The sequence below is a fragment of the Physeter macrocephalus genome, chromosome 8 (assembly GCF_002837175.3).
Source record: "Physeter macrocephalus isolate SW-GA chromosome 8, ASM283717v5, whole genome shotgun sequence".
Classification (NCBI taxonomy): domain Eukaryota; kingdom Metazoa; phylum Chordata; class Mammalia; order Artiodactyla; family Physeteridae; genus Physeter; species Physeter macrocephalus.
This window is the reverse complement of record NC_041221.1, coordinates 79,463,958-79,481,208: the sequence shown is the minus strand read 5'-3', so window position 1 is coordinate 79,481,208 and position 17,251 is coordinate 79,463,958. Positions and strand designations below refer to the sequence as shown.

At 43.1% G+C, this 17,251-nt stretch overlaps 2 protein-coding genes across 13 annotated transcripts in view; both read left to right on the top strand.

The window, feature by feature from the left end:
* LHFPL2 (LHFPL tetraspan subfamily member 2) overlaps positions 1-8,811 on the top strand; it is a 183,917-nt gene extending 175,106 nt beyond the window's left edge. For 11 of the 12 annotated variants that reach the window (XM_028493004.1, XM_028493014.1, XM_028493007.2 and 8 more), the window contains one exon: positions 1,323-1,662. In XM_028493004.1, coding sequence (XP_028348805.1) covers positions 1,323-1,588 — 266 coding nt within the window. In that variant the 3' untranslated portion in view covers positions 1,589-1,662. Of the gene's footprint in view, positions 1-1,322; positions 1,663-5,989 lie in introns of those variants that run through there. The other variant, XM_028493015.2, reaches the window with a different exon arrangement.
* On the top strand, positions 6,360-15,660 carry LOC129392330 (structure-specific endonuclease subunit SLX1-like). The gene is made up of 3 exons (XM_055086632.1): positions 6,360-6,447; positions 13,060-13,171; positions 14,617-15,660. Exons 2-3 carry the CDS (start codon positions 13,099-13,101, stop codon positions 14,940-14,942), a joined length of 399 nt encoding a protein of 132 aa, XP_054942607.1. The 5' UTR covers positions 6,360-6,447; positions 13,060-13,098; the 3' UTR covers positions 14,943-15,660.
* The last annotated feature ends 1,591 nt before the right edge of the window (positions 15,661-17,251 follow it).

Genomic DNA, 17,251 nt, shown 5'->3' with positions numbered 1-17,251 from the left:
TGTGGCCTCTCCCATTGTGGAGCGCAGGCTCCGGACGCGCAGGCCCAGCGGCCATGGCTCACGGGCCCAGCTGCTCCGCGGCATGTGGGATCCTCCCGGACCGGGGCACGAACCTGTGTCCCCTGCATCGGCAGGCGGACTGTCAACCAGTGCGCCACCAGGGACGCCCTAGCACCGTCTTTTTTAAGGCACTGGAAACTCAGCCATGAAACACAGCTCCTACCCTCTCCCTTTCAGAGCTCATGGAGTCTAATTATTTGAATTAAACCCAAACCACGTGTTTAGGTCACCCATAGACTCTAAAAATTCCTGTGTAGCAGGATAGAACTGCTGGGAATCCAGGGTTGAGTCTGAAAGCTCCTTCCAGGTAGGGGAAAATATTACTAAAATGGCAGAGGGACATGATGGGTGTTGCAGTGTGATAGCTGGTGCCCATGAGAGAGCCAGCACCCTGTGGTGAGCGTTGGTAAATTGTCAGGGCTCTGTCTCCAACCTGGCGTGGCATCTGTGGGGTAGTCCAAGTGATTAACCATCCGTTCCCGTTCATTAATTTCTTTCTTAATTAATTAATTTCTTTCCCAGATAAGGTTGAGTCATCCCCAAGTGACCCCATCGTGAGCATCTGCTGGCATCTTCTAGTCCTCTTGGTACAATGAACTGGGAGGCTGTTAGCAAGAGAAAAGACAGGATACAAAGGGAGAGGGTATCTCTTAAGGTTGGGGAAAATGGTACCTTCTTGGGTATCATCAAGTCGAGCCACTGCAGAAGTTACCAGCCCTCTGAACTGCCTGTGGTTTCTTGTAGTGGTGGCTGTTTTCTTGGGTAGTTGGCCAGTATCATCCTGCCTGCTTTTCCTCCTCCTCCCAGCTGGGCCTGTCGCAGCTCAGCCAGGCACCAGGAAGAGATGCCAGTCAGAAGAAAAATCACACGCCCACTGGCCTAGTCCCTTATTTTCTCTGCCACCCTCCCAACACACATTCACACACAACGAAAACTGTGATGCATTAAGGCAAGGAGATGGAAAGGCCCCAGAGATAGGCTGGCCTCGCTTCAGGAGCTGCGGGGGAGAGCAGACCATTTTCTGGTGTGGCTCTTACGTTGAAACTCAATCCAGAGCACACCTCAGCCGACAGTCCCTGGTGCACTCCAAATTGATGACTAGAAAAGCCACACCACATTTGCAGCAGACTTGGTATATGTCTTACTATGTTCTCTTGCCTGCTGTCTGATGTGCCCATCTAAGAAGTCGTGGACTTTAATTCTGTCTTGGTAGCAGGTGTCATCAAGCCGATTTGGAATCTGGGGCATATGTTTCCTTCTAGCCCCTGGGATTCACCGGCCTGGAACAGGCAGTGTGACAGGAGAAGCCAGCCAACCAAGAGTCTGCATCTCTTTTCCTGCCGGGATAGCTTCATTCTTGTTGATTGGCATCTGCCAAAGTTATTTTACTCGTTCTCCCCAGGGGCACTATGGTTTAGAAAAACTGTATTGCAAAACAAATTGCACTGACATTGATAAAGTTTTATTAAGAGTCTGCTCTGTGCCAGGCACTATTCTGAGCGCCGCCCTCGTGGAGCTTAAAGTTTAGAATGGAGGTGGATTAACAATCAGAATAACTAAGTGAAGTATCAGGTTGAACCACATGAAATGACCATTTTTGTAGGTAAAAAATGGATAAATATTGACAGTTTCATATGACTCAAAGTAATATATTCTGTCAGTAATAAATGCTAAGGAGAAATAATAAAGCAAGGAAGGGGGGATGGCAAGTTAAGGGAGAGGTGGGTGTTTGAAATTGTAAATAGACGGGACCAGAAGACCAAGGAGGTGGTGGCGTTAGAAGATGGCTGGAAAGCTGTCTGGAAGAAGGGCACTGCAGGTGACAGCAGCATAACAAGAGCGAAGGCCCCTGCATGGCTGGTGTATGGCTGGAGCAGAGAGCAGGGGCAAGAGAGGCAGGCGGCTGGGAGCCGGGACACAGAGGACCTTGAGGGCCAGGGAGGGAAAACTGGATTTTACTCTGAGCTGGGAAACCTTTCTGGGCTTCTCGATAATGTTACTCGGAAGCAGAAAGAACCTGTTGAGATGACGGCTGTGACTAAGGAGCGCTTGTTAGGGCCCAGGAGCCGGCGCCCAGGCTGCTCCGAAGCTGCGCCGGCCCCGGAGCGGTGGAGAGTCCGGCCCGGCGGGGCGGGGCGAGGCGAGGGCCGTGTGTGGCCGCCTGAATCATGAAAATTTCTGGAATCCCTTTGGTAGAAGAGCCTTTTTTAAATACCTGGAAAGACGACAAATGCTTGTTCTGTTGTTGCTCACCTGAAGGCCGGCTGTCTTCTCTCTCCGACTGTCTTGTGTTTTCATGGCATTAACCAAGCTAGGGGCAGCTCTGGTGACTGCTTGGAAGGAGAGGCCCACCAGCCAGGCTGCCCAGGTTGGGAGCCTGTCGTTTGGGCACACATCACATGCACTGGGGCTCGCAGACATACCAGAGCCACTTTCTGTCACCCTCCCAGGGGACTGCCCTGTGGGCTTTTATAAATAGTCAAGCTGAGGATTTTGACAGATGCTTAAGCATAGCACCCCCTTTTATGATAAGTCTCCCTGCTGTCCTCATTCACAGATCGATTGGCCAGTAGCAGCCACAAGATTTTAAGAAGGCCTGAAGCACTTCAGGAACCTTATCTGAGCCTCCAGCAAAGAGGACAGCTAAGGAGAAGGACAGGGGTGAATGTTCCTGAGTGTTCTGCAAAAAGGGGTCTGATGATATTAAAATAATAGTTATTTTAAATCTGCTGGCTTCCCAGAGGGATCTGAGACAGCCACATTATTTTGTGCATCCTACAAGCCAGAGCCCAGCACAGGGTAGCAGAGCTGCTACGTGACAGCAGACTCCTTGCTTTCTGTCTTCTGTCCCTAGCCCCTATCCAGTGCAGGAAAGGGCGTGGAGAAAAGGGAACCCTGCTGTGATGATGGTGGGAATGTAAATTGCTAACAGCCACTCTAGAGAAGGGTGGTTAAGAAAAGTATTTTGCCATAAAGAGAAACCCTTACAATTCAAGGGTTATAATGCATATTAAAATGCATTAATTTTACTAATTGGACTTGTTTAAGCCACATAATACAAACGATGTGTGCAATTAATATTCAAATATAAACACTCTGGTCTTGTAAAAGGGAGAGCCGTTAATACTCCCTTGCCCACAGGCTGCGTGCTCTAAGTGCCTCTGAATCCTTATACAGGTCCCAGCGATGGTGCCTGATGGTGCCTCTGGTTTCCAGCGCAGTAACTTAGGACCTGAGGGAGGAAGCTCCCAAGGTTCCATGTGCCTTGGATGAGGTTTCCTAGGGAACAAGGTGGGAATTAATCAGGATTTATCACAGGCTTAGAAATGCAAAAGAATTAGCTCAGTCATCGTAGATCTCCCCAGCTGAGTTACATTTGTTCAGATGGAGAGTAGTTTATTCTTTCAAGGGTACTAATTGTAGCCTCCTCTCCCCAGTTGTGACACCTTTCAGAATATCCACCCCAGCCCCGCCCCCCCAGTAGGCCAGCCTGTCTATTCATAACTGGTAAACTTTGCACTGATTGTGCCTCTGCATGGAAGGGGCCTGCCAAGGGCTTTACCCTGTTACCTAGCGCTAGTCTGCGTTCCAGGTTGTTGTTAGGGACACAGCAAGTACTCTTTACAGACTGCATAATACTCACACCCACCTTATGAGTTAAGGATTAGCTCACTTTACAGGTGAGTAATCCTACTTAGGTTCAAAGACTTCTCTAAGGTCACCCAGCTCGTAGATGGCAGAGCTTGGATTCAGACCTCTATCTTACTCCAAACCTAGAGACCCTGACTACTAAGTGCCCGACCCCCTGGTGAGTTGTTGCTGTGGTCCACCATCTTGCTGGTTTGTGTCCTAGCCTCACACAGGGACTACAGGGGCCTTTCTGCTATGTGACTTCTAGCCAGACACCCAGACCAGGATTGCTGGTCCGGGACTGTGCATATGCCAGAGCAGCAGCACGTTCTCCACAGGCGGCCTGATCCTCGGGAGCATTTGCTCCGAGCTCCCGCTCATTTCTAAGAGCATCTCTCCAGGTGTCTGGGCTGCCGCTCCCTTCACTTACGCCTCCCAACACTGGATCGCATTTCCCTAGCTACGGATCACTGCCACCCGGCTCCCAGCACCCCGACCTACGGAGAAATAAGGGCTGCACAGTTAGAAAAACTTCTTTTGTGAATCGCTCTTCTTCAGACCGTGAGCGTGTAAATGGATTCCCTCTGTTCCACCCCTGCTAGAAAGCCCCGCGAGGGCTTCAGAGGAGAACAAGGGGATTAATTTGGGAAGTAGGGACAATCAGACCCCAAAACCCACTCTAGTGCCATGATCGGGGAGAAGATGCTCTCCATGACAGCTGTGATCTGTGGTCTGAAACACAGTCTTCCTCAAACCGAATACTAGCACAAACGCAGTCGTGTTCTTTTTTGTCAGGAAGTTGCTGTAAATGCCTAGGAAGCTTTGGTGTGGTAACCCCAGAGGATTTCAGTAAAGGTAGGAAAAGAGAATTTACAGTAAGCTTAAATTAAGAGGACAGAACTGCTAGTCCAATGTATCTAAAAAACAGGTCTTTTTGACTGTGAATTAGCGATCTTGATTATGTAGGTGACATTCTTCAAAGAAAACTATTTCTTCCTGCTACGTCGAATAAAGCCATCTTCTTCCCGCAGCACCCTTTCTACCAAGAAAGTTTTGTCGGTAAGACCTGAGGCCGCTCAGTTCCCTTCGTGTTCCCGGGGTCTGGACGCCCTTGTAGGCAGCTTCTGCCATGTGTCAGGGAGGCGCTTCCTCCCAGGCTGCTGCAGGCACAGAGCGGGCACCTGAGAACGACGGTCTGTGCCTCACTTGCCTTGCCTCATCCTGCCCTGGAGTAGCTCCTGACCCCCAGGGCCGGCAGGAAAAAAAGAACTCTCAATTTCACAGTGAACAGCTGGAGGAAGAGAAAAATGGGCCTTGAGTATGGCAGTGCTGTGGTGGCGTCAGCAGGTGGAAACAGAGCTTCTTAGCGTCTCCTCAGAGCTGAGCTTACTTGAAAACACTCAGACCAAACGTTCTTATGGAGTTTGCAAGTGGCCTCTCGATGTATATGTAAACATAGAGGTCTCTGTCCTAGGTATGCGGTTGGTTGCTGGTGAATGCCAGCAAACAGACTCCTCGTGGGTTTATCTTTAAAGCATGACACCCAGTTTAAGATGTGGTCTCTCGCATTTAACCATGGTTCTCTGTGAATTCCCTCACACCGGGGTGGGCAAACTTCTCCTGCCAAAGGCCAGAGGGTAAATATTTCAGACTTTGCAGGCCATAGGGTCTGTAGCAACTCTTCACTGTGCTGTGCTTTGGTGCTGTTCCCGCACAAAAGCAGCCATGGGCGGTCCCTAAACGAATAGGCATAGCTGTGCTCCAATAAAACTTTATTTACAAAAACAAGACCCCACTTGACCTTAGTTTGCCGACCTCTGCCTTAGACCAAAAGGGAACTGCTCACTGCAGTAAGAGCCCTGTGGGAAGAAGTAGTAACAAGGTTACCTGCTTTTCTAGAAGAGAAATTATTAGTGGGTTCACATTCCAATATGTACAAAAGCAGCTAAAAATATTTTCAATAAAGTGATTGATTGTCTTGATCAGGCCAGATTAGTTGCCTAAAACAGTCCCTAACTAACACTTGCTATTGCAGAACGGATGCCATTGCCCAGAGCAGGCAAATCAAGTAGCCATTACACAGATTGGTACAGTTAGCTAAAAATATTTTCAATAAAGTGATTGATTGTCTTGATCAGGCTTAGTTGCCTAACTAAAACAGTCCCTAACACTTGCTATTGCAGAACGGATGCCATTGCCCAGAGCAGGCAAATCAAGTAGCCATTACACAGATTGGTACAGTTACTCACTTGCCATTGGAGAGCCCGGGGCTTTCACCTGTTTTTCTTCTGCCCTGCAGGCCTCTTCCTTATCCTGGGTTTGATACTCTACCCTGCTGGCTGGGGCTGCCAGAAGGCCATAGGCTACTGCGGACACTACGCATCGGCCTACAAACCCGGAGACTGCTCGTTGGGCTGGGCCTTCTATACCGCCATCGGGGGCACGGTCCTCACTTTCATCTGTGCCGTCTTCTCCGCACAAGCAGAAATTGCCACCTCCAGTGACAAAGTACAAGAAGAAATCGAAGAGGGGAAAAACCTTATCTGCCTCCTTTAGTTTGGAAGAGACATCAGTGCCGTTTTCTTGCTCGTGTAACCTTGTGAAACACTTCACTTCTGGTTCTGTCGTTTGAATCAAGTGAAGAACTAGCCTTTACCTACCAAAGCCACGTTCCACAGCCCTGAGCCTTGCCAGGACCAACGACGGGCAACACCCAGCTGCACAGAGTGACTGCACAGGAGGGCCACAGTGCAAACTGTAAGAGATGGAACATGAAACTAGTACATAAACCCTGACATGCAGTTAAGTTCTGTCAGTCAGACTCCATCTCCCCCCAAGGCTCAATGAAGGATGATGGTCTAAACCATTAAAGCAGCAGTTTCTCTGGTAACAGAAGAGACCATTGGCCAGATTTGCAGGCTGTTTAGAGACGTTTCTGCACAGGTTGCATGCCTGTGAGCATCTCTGCCTCAGAGTGAGGTTTGGGGGTTGGTGCTTTTGTTTCCTCCTAGTTCTTTCAAACTGTCTCAGGTGGAGACTACAATGAAGACTGCACACCCACCGGGGAGAGGATGTGTGCTAAAGGGCCGAGCAAGACACTGTCTGTTGCTTAGCTGACCCAAGGGGTCAACAGGGACAGTGTGGAATTCTGTGGTGGGACTTATTCTAGGCTGAATTCCGGAGTCAGGCGGATCAATTGATCTGTCACTCCAAGAGTTTAGAAATTTGAGTAAAGGAAGAAGAATAAGCACCTGTCCAATCATGAGAATAAAAGTACAAAATCCTGCTAGTGGAGACAAATTCATTCCACTCCCCAGCAGCCAGGCTAGCACCAGTGCTGGCCAAGTCTCCTCTTGCACTGGACATCACATGTTGTTCTTCTAGGGCTAGGACTGCGCTTTGACTGCCAAAGGAAACCTCACTCTGTTTCCTGATTCCAGGGATGGAGGTCTCCGAGCCAGCTGTGGCTCATTCATCTGGTGACTGGGAGACCTTGCCAGAATCTCAGCACTTGCCAGGGAGGCCTTTTCCCACTGTGCGGTAACCGTGCTGTATTCAGCTGTATTCCCACCCCCCAGCAGCAGTAGGATGGCATTCTGTGCAGAAAAAGGAGCTAGAGACGGGAGTTAAGTTTTTCTAGTTACTGGTGTTGGTCCTGAAAGCAGACTGAAAGAGCAATTTAATGTTATAACTGGTGAGTTACATCAAAGGCTTCATTCTCAGGAAAGCACAGAGTAGATAGAAAGTTAATGCAAAATGAGAGCTAGACCAAGCTCATAGCACCTGCCTATACCTGTTTACGAAATGAATGAAACACCACTATATTAAAAAGGATTCAGGGGCTTTTAATCTAGTTTCTATAAATCACCAACATAATTGATTCAGGAAAATGATATTAGCCATCACTTCAAACTTACTTTGGAACGATCAAAGTGACCAGAAAGAACCTAGTCTGGTATTATCCTGAGCTTCAGAATTGCAGAATGCGATAGAAACACTTCTTCGCAACTTAAGCAAATGGAGTGGACCTGCCAAATTTCTGGAAGGACTAAAAGGACGGGTCTCTTTAGGCTTATGAATCTGCTTACTTGAGGGCTTGCTTTGTTTTGAAAATTTAACAAATAACTATGAACCTTGTTTGGGCAAGGTATTGTGTGCTAAGCCCCACCAGGCATAGAACCCTGATTCAGATTTTACAACCCTGCCCTGAGTAAATCATCTTAAAGCTGTGCGAGTCTAAAACCATGCCTTGCTGCAGAACAAGTAATTGCTTTAGTTGTTCCATTCCAGTTTAATTCCATTCTAGCCTTCGGCCTGTACCAGAAACCGTTTTATCACAGATAATGAGGTAAAGGGCAGGCAGGCAGGGGCATGGAACCAGGTCTTCATGAGCTCACCATTCTTAGACCAAAGTTCAGAGTAAAAGCAAGATGTACATCTGTGACTTCAAGGGGTAAATATGTATCCTCATAGCAGCCTGTCATAAGGGCTCAGGACACAATAACTGACACCACACAGAAATAATAGGTTATGGCAGCCACTGGGCAGGACTCCAGTCCCTTACTGTGCATCTGTATGCTCTCACCAAGTCCTGATGCCATCACAGTCATTGCTTTTTAACCCTTGGCAATAATTTTCATTTAAAAAAAAAGCAACTCCCTCCATCAGGCAAATCATTTAAAACCCAATTTTTTTTCTTAAATTAATTTATCATCACAAGATTCGCTCTACTTTTTCTTCTATACAAGATAGAGAACCCATGTTATAACACTAATTTTACACTCTCACTCTCCTCGCAGACAAGTCATAAGCTTAGAGGATCCTCTAAGCACGTCCATCATCTTTACTGCCTGACTGCGCCTTCACTTGAGGGGTGGTGGAGGGTGGGATATTCCTAGGTCACTCCGATAACAGAAGTCATGAGCGAAAATGTGACCTCTCGTGGCCAGAAGAAAGTCACTTGACAGTGTTTACTTCATTAGTCTGAATACTACAGAAGACACCCCCCCCCAAAAAAAAAAAAAAACAAACAAACAGCACATGCACACACACAAAACCCCAAACCACTAAAAACTGCTTAAACACTGATTTGTTAAGCAGAGCAGAGATGAAATTTCTCTAGCAGAGAAAGAGTAAAAAGGTAATGTGGGCCTTTTAAACCTTTAGTCCATTTAGCCAGGCTTCAAGTTGGGATAAATGGAATATCAAAATCAGGCTAGTCTAGACGAAAACTGCATGGCTGTTTAAAAACCACTGAATAGGAGGAATGTGTTAGAAGGAAATAGATTAAAAACAATTAGACAATCGTTGACCCGCACCTGTTTTTCTAATAAATTTCTATCAAGCGCCTCAGTCTAAAAATCTAATATACCTGAACCATTACTACTACCAGCAAGTCTTATTTATTTTTTGCCTGCGTTTGTGCTTAAAGTTTTGTGATGGGGCTGGGCTTCTCAATGAACTCCAAGAAGGCAGAAATGTTTGCTTTGGATTCTGTGGATTTTTTAAACCTGTGTGCTAATTCAACAATGTTACATTAATTGTGTAAGGGTTTTTGTATAGTTATCAAACATCTGTGGTGTAATGATCTTTGTTAAACATGTATTCTGTAAAGTGCCATAGTCTTTTTTATGTGTAGCATATTTAAAAAATATATATGTATATTATACATACACAAGTCTGTGTGAAAGATGTGCAATAACAAAGGTGTATGTATGTTTTGTTCTTTGGAAACTGGACAGGAGTCAGAACAGAGATTGTTTCTGTTTTGGCAAAGGAGAGTTAAACATTTTGCCTTCATGGCCTAGTCATTAACCCATAACAATTTTAATGCTACACAAACCTATGTGAAGAAAAGACTGGTATGAAATCATTTTTTCCTGGGTCTAAATTAAAATAATCACTAGATTTATGTGAAAGTTAAGCCAGCAAGACAGGCCCAGTTAATGCTAGTCTTTCATGTGAAATGTGAAGCTGCCACGTTGCCTTTTCTGTTTGTGTGATAACTAGTAGCTGGTACATAATCACTAAGGAGCTATTTCTTAACATGCTTTGATAGACCACGTTAATGCTAGACCACTATTTTAAGGGCTAATCTCACACCGTCTTAGCCATAAGGGTCTGCTTAGAACAGACCTCTCTGTGCAATAACATGTGGCCACTGGAAATCCCTGGCCTGCGTTTGTATTTGGGCAGCAATGACTCCCAAGGGCCAAAAGAAATAAAAGCACGACTGGGATTTCTTCTGAGACTGTGGTGAAACTCCTTCCAAGACTGGGGGGTCATGAGGTGCTTTGGAGGAACTCAGCACCATTTGATACTCAACAGCCACTTGAGCCAAATATAAAATTGTATTACCGCTGATGGACTCAATTTGAGCCTTTGAATTTCTGGTTATCCTATTATATTGTAAACTAATACATTATTTGTCTAGCATTGATTAGGTTCCTGTGCATATGTATTTTCACAACATGCTCCCCTACCCTCCTCAGATATGAATTAAACCAGATTTTGCAAACTCATTCTGATTCAAGTCTCAGTATATTGGTTTCAATATGATGTGTATAATTTCTTCAAGAAAATATCTCCCAATCAAATTTTAAACACTAACTTATATGTAATAGTGATGACAGGAAAAAAGATATTCAGGCATTTAAACTATGCCATTCACTAGTAACATATATACACCTACCTTAGGTTAGCTTTAACTTCAAGATAAGTATATATTTCTTTCTTGGAGAAGCACTGATATAATTATAAATAGGGAGAAATAAAACCCTCTCAAATACTATACAGATATCTTAATTTTGAAGTAAAGAAATATGGAAATGCTTCAAAGTATTTAAAAAGCTTTATAAACAATGTAAAGAAATGTGTATAACAAGGGAAAAGTCAACAGAAGGACACAGTCACCCCTTCCAACAAAAATACCAAAATTAAAAGCCAGTCATGGAGCAGTTCACATCCACATTTCCTGAAGGTAATCCTGCCCATAAAAAACCTCATCTAGAAGCAGAATTCTAATTTAGAAACTCAAAGAAGACACTAACAACCCTTTTCATAAATTCTTACTCAACTCTGTATCATGTGAAGCACTTAGTGATAGAACATACAATATTTATTTTCCTGATCTAGGGCCTGTGACAGCTGAAACTACATGTATGCTTTGGCTTCTAAACATACCTGACACATGCCAGATTTCTAACAGGAATCAAAATTAAAACTGAAAAAATTACCCAAATCAATAAAGGCAAAATTCTTCCAAATCATGATCTAAATAATCTAAGCAGAATTGGACATTTTCAGTTGCTTTTTCAGCTCGTTACATCTTCCTCAAAAGTTAATCCGCAGGAGAAAAGCCCTGGCTTTAAATTGCGGCACAGGCTGGGTAACCTTCACCTGTGCTTCCCATTTCATCCTTAGTTTTTACTTAGCAATTTCGCTACCGGATCAACTTTCCATGATTGATCTTCCCGGAACACACTGCATTTAACTTACTCCTAGCTCACCTTAAAGTCTTTGCTTAACATAATAACAGTCTTGACTATCCTGGGCATTTCCTTTAAATGGGTTATTTCAGTAGCTTCCAATGATTCAGTACCTTTTTAGACTCTCAAACACTGAAGGGTAAGAGCATCAAAGCAAACTTTTAGCCTACTCTCCAAAGCAGCAAGAACCAATAACTGTCTTGATTTCAGGGCCCTATCTGGTTGCTTAGTCACTTGGCTGGGGCCATCCGCTGCTGCCCCTGCTATCTTCTTCCTTACAGCTTCCTCCTCACCCTGGAGAGTTCTGCAAGATAACTCTTTAAGACATGAACAGCTCATTTTGCTTAGATACACAGGATGTAAATAAAAGCATAAATGAATAAGAGGAAGTAGTAAAACCACACGGAAAAGAAAAATCAAATAACTTGTAGCTCTTAGTAGCTCTTTGGCTTTTTATAGCCAAATATCCTGAAAAACCTAATACCTATGCAAGCAGTCCACCAAGTGCTTGTGTTTTGGAGAAACCACTAAAATTTATTCTCAAGAAAAGGAACCCTGAATTAAGGCAGGAGATAGTGAAGACAATGAGCTGAAGTGAGTTAGGGAGAAAGACGGGACAGCTTGGAGACTGATTGGAAGCAGTTGGGGGAGGAGGGGAAGGAGTCTAGGATGACTCCCAGGCATGTGGTTCGGGCACTAGGCAGAAAGTGGTGCCGTCACCTAGATCAGGAATCCATCGGGGACAGAGACAGTGAAGGTGTTAAGCTTCAGCTTAGGCTGCCAATGGCAAAGTCCTGTGTGCAGCTAGGAATATACCATGGAGAGAAAACAAGCTTGGAGATAGAGATCTGGAAGTCTTCAATACACATGGACAGACAATAAGAATTTTTAACCATTATGCACTTTTCATGTGCAGGTACTGGGCTAAACACTTCTTTTAATTCATTTATTCATCAAAACCCTATGAGTAGAAACGATTATTATCCTCATTTTATAGATACATTAACTATCACCCAAGCAACTTAACTGAGGTTAAGTAATTTGCCCCACATTAAAAAGCTAGTAAGCCAAAGCTCAAATACAGGTTTGACACCAAAGTCTACATTCTCAAACAGCTGTAGTTTCTTTCTACCAAGAATGTACCGGGTGAGAAGGCAAATATAACACAAACCCCCCAGGGGACACCAACATCTCTGCATAGTAAACTCTTAGAATAACCTCCAAGTTCAACTCCAAAAAGACCGTGCCGTAAGATGACAACTGATGAAAACACTGCTCCCTTTCAGAGAAAAACCTGGTTATTTTTCATACTTTTCAAGAGGACAACATATGTACCAATTTGCTCAATCCTGAAAACAGAAACTAAAAATTCATCAAGTATATGACAGTGGTAAAAAAATGACAGTTTTGTTTTCTTATTATAAATAATCTCTTAACAGCGAGGTCCTACTGTACAGCACAGGGAACTATATTTAATATCCTGGGATAAACCATAATGGAAAAGAAGATAAAAGAATGTATATGTGTGTATAACTGAGTCACTTTGCTGCACAGCAGAAATTAACACAACATTGTAAATCAACTACACTTTAAAAAGTTATAAAATAAATTAATAAATAATCTCTCATCCAGGATAAGCAGCTATTATGATTACATAAGAGGCCTATTTTCTTCATAGCCAATCTAATAATTAAATAAGGATTTGTTTTCAACTAAAGTTTCTCCAAACACACACACAAATGCCAAAGACCATTTAGTAAGTTAGCACTGCTGTGAAGAGCAGGCAGCAGGTACTTACCCACATGTGTGGAGCGCTAGGCCTTGGTCTGAAGATTTCAGAAATAAACGTTGTAATTTTCTTGATTACTGAATTTTTTTCTAGGTTCCACTGTCCCTAAAGGATGGATATGAATTACTGGAAATGTGGAAGTATGAAAAAGAAATAGCGAATTGGAGAGAGGTGGCACCATGTGGCAGAAGCAACCCCATGCTTGGTAAGAGTCACGGGACATTGGTCTAGCTGCCTCTCCCTAGCCCATCACCACCACTCACTAAGTGACTGGGATAATTTCCTATTCCTCTATAAAAATGGGGCCAATAACAGAAATACCACCATAGGTTTGGTGTGAGAATTAAGTGATGTATGTGAAGCATTTAGTATAGTCTCTGATATATAGTAAGTCCCCAATAAGTATGTTATTATTAGAAGAAAATTAAAAGAATCTTCTGTCCAGACTGATATCATTTGGAGTTGATCTTAAAAATTAAGAGTTGTTCTAAAAATTGTGAAAACATAACCTGTTGTTAAAACCAATCTAGTTTTGGGACTTCCGTGGTGATCCAGTGGTTAAGAATCTGCCTTCAAATGCAGGGGATGCAGGTTCGATCCCTGGTCAGGGAACTAAGATCCCACATGCCGTGGGGCAACTAAGCTCGCACACCACAACTACTGAGCCTGTGCGCCACAACTAGAGAGCCCACATGCCACAACTAGAGAAGCCAGTGCACCACAACAATGACCCAGCACAGCCCAAAAAAACAAAAAAAACACAATCTAGTTTTACCTAGAGAGGCTCAATGGATTGGCTACCTGAGGGCACCATTTTTTTCCATCCTGTACTAATCATCTTTAGCTTAGTGCTTTCAGGAAGTGGAAGATTTCTCTGTGGATACAAGATACATGGTCACTCCTATTTAGCAAAACTAAAAAATAAAAATGTAGTGTCAGGTGAGCCCATCATCTCTGGGAAACCAGAATGCTCAGAAAACCTCCTGATTATTTGTCAAACTTGTTGATGGCAAAGCCTTTTTAGAAAAGGAACATCCAATCCTGGTAGAGTGTAAATAAAGAGGCCCTGATCCTGCAGATGGAGGCACAAATTGGTACGATTTTCTGGAGAGCCATCTGGCAATGCACATCGAAGATCTTAAAATACTTATGCTTTGACCCAACAACTTGTCCAAGGAAAGAACACAAGCTTGGGCCCCAAATTTAGCAACAACATATATCCCTTGATTATACTATATTAATTATTAATTAATTATATTAAATTATTTATAATAAAACTGAAATTCAGAACCTAAAGGAATAACAGGACTTTGAAAAATATGATACATGCTTATAAAGGTAGCTATACACCTACTAATGTTACAGAAATAATTCATCAATGTGAAAAATTCCACATATTTATATCATTGAAAAAAAGATTACAAGCCATTGTGTTAGTTAAAATTCTCTAGTAAAAAGTAATAGGGGGAAGGGGACTGAGGATCCAGGTTTGGTCCACCGACAGGGGGCTTGGTAAACAAGGCCGGGTTGTAATAGAGAAAGCCTGGAAGGGAGAGGAACTGAGGAGGGCTGTTAAATACCTGTGACTGGAGGCGGGGCCTGAGGTTAGCAGGAAGATGGTGCTCATCGTACACGGCTTCCCCTCCGCAGTGGCCGCCCTTCGGGATCTCTGCCCGCCGCCACCGCCTCACGTGCCGCAGGCCTTCGGGCCTCCGCCATCCCGGGCCTCAGCCCCGAGGCGCCGCGCGGCTGACACCGAGTCCGAGCTGGAGCACGACGCCGAGACCCGCTGCACCCTGTGCGCGCGTGTGCTCCAGGATGAAGAAGACCCCCTGTGTTGCCCCCACCCTGGCTGCTCCCTGAGGGCCCATGTGACCTGCCTGGCAGAGGAGTTCCTGCAGGGGGAGCCAGGGCAGCTTCTGCCCCTAGAGGGCCAATGCCCTGGCTATAAGACTCACTGCTGTGGGGAGACTTGATCTGGCTGTGCCGGATGGGCACCGAGGAGGAAGAGGAGGACTCGCAATTAGAAGAGGAACACTGGACCGACATGCTGGAGCTCTGATCCTCAGCGTCCCCAACCTCTGCCCACTCCTTTTCTGTGCCACCCCCTGTAGGTCTGGGCAGTTTTTACTTGAGTACAATAAAAAAATCTAAGTTAAGGTTTAAAAAAAAAAAAAGTAATAGGGAACCAACTCAAGATAGCTCAAAGAGAAAAGAGTAAGAATTTTACTTGGAGAATGTAATATCCAAATAATGAAATATGGGTGAACAGTCAGGCCTCATAAAGGAAATAGAAAGCTGTTAAGATCTTTTCTGTGTCCTTCATCCTACTTGTTTTTGCATGTCTGCTTCATTCTTCACTTCCATTACAGATCAGCTTTCTAGTAACTCTTCTGAAGTCTTGGCAGAATATGGCTATCCACATGTCCCAATTCTGGAACAGTATAATTCCAGACAAATCTACATTCAGAGTAAAAATGTAATGAGCCACGCATGACTCCACTATAGCTAGATGACATCCAGTACCAATGTGGTCTTCAGGGGCCCAAAGAAATGGGGCTTGTGAGAGCTAGATAAGCCATCCCCAAAGGATCTATTACAAGGATGTAGAAGGAAATCTTATTTCTTAATATTAGGAAAAACATTGTCTTCCTAGAAAATTAATAGAAAGATATGAACCAAATTTTAACAGTAGTTATTTATGGGTGTAAAATTATAAGCAACTTTAGCTCCTTTTGCTGTAAATATTTTTTATAATTTATATGAAATTTAATTTTAATTTTATAAACTAAATAAGTTAATTTTAAAAGCTAAACTATCAGGTCATTATGATATAATGCTAAGTGAGGGAAAAACAGGATAAAAGTTCACATTGTTTATATCCCTTAACTGTATAAAATGTATGTATAGAAAAAAATGGAAAAAATACAATAAACATTAGCAGTGGTATCTCTAGATGATAAAATTACACATTGTCTTTATTTTCTCATTTATCATTTTTCCATACTTTTCAATATTTCTACAACAGATATATATTTTTCATACTGGAAAAAAAAATTACTTGGAGGGATATGTATGCCCAGTGGGCTCAGTTTCTGTATAGGAGACTATAATATTGTAGGAACCACTGTCACCGCCAGATAAAAAAGTCATTTGGGGCATCTTTTTTCCTCACCCCAAAGCACCTGAAGAATACTATAAATTGCCAATAGTAACAACTACACACAACCATGATTTATCTTGAGAATCACTGGCCCACAAAATTTTTAAAGAGTTCTGGAGGAACTCTAGGATTACAGCTAAGTGCTAAAAACAAGTTAAAAAATAAAATTTGCAGGCTATGATTCTACAGATTCAACTGTTTAAATGTAGACAGGATAATATTCAGAGTAATCTTATACAAGTATATGAAACACTACTAGGCACAAGAGGATTAACGACTTTCTGTCCCCAGTACAGAAAAGATAAAATGGGTTTTAGTGGCAGAAGGATTTTAACTACACCATCAGCCATGCCAAGCCCAGAAAGTTATAAGCTGAAAAATAAATCAAGATTTGGATAAACTTAAAATTTAACACTTGCTGCATTGTTACATGCTGGCTCCCATGTCCCCTGCCATTTGAAAACATGAACAGTGCCAATGAAAATTCTCCAAGTTGAAGACTTTGTCTTACCAAAACCACAAAGTTAAATTGTAAATATGAAACCTACAGGAAGGGTAAGAACACTAGAGGGGAGCCTTTCCCTATTTTCCTGGAATCTTCAAATTCAAGATATCCATATATCTAGGATAGATTAGTGGCAATGCCTGGCTGGCTTAGAAATTTTCTACAGATTCCTTCCTATCTTTCTGTAGACTGTGATAAAACCTTAAAATAAGGTTTAAAAACACCCATCCTTACAAAAAGCATGCTGTTTTGTATAATGTAACCTAAAATTCTAGTAGAAATACTTCACTTTCCACAATATTTAACCATTGAGATACAATCTTTTAGTTTAATAAACAAGTATTAAAAACAACTCGTGTTTTAAAACATATTATTCTACTCTAAATAAATTTATACTATGGTACTTGAAAATCTATCGAAGTGTAGATTTTAACCATGCTCAATTATTTTTACATTAACCTCTTTTATTTCCCCTCTAAAGTTCTTAACCACATGGAATCAACAAATTCCTCTAAACATTTACCTTAAGGATAAAAATGGAAGGAGATACAGTGAAATGGTGTGTGATGGCCACTGTCATTCTAATAAGGGAAAGTTGCACAAAAAAATGCAACAAA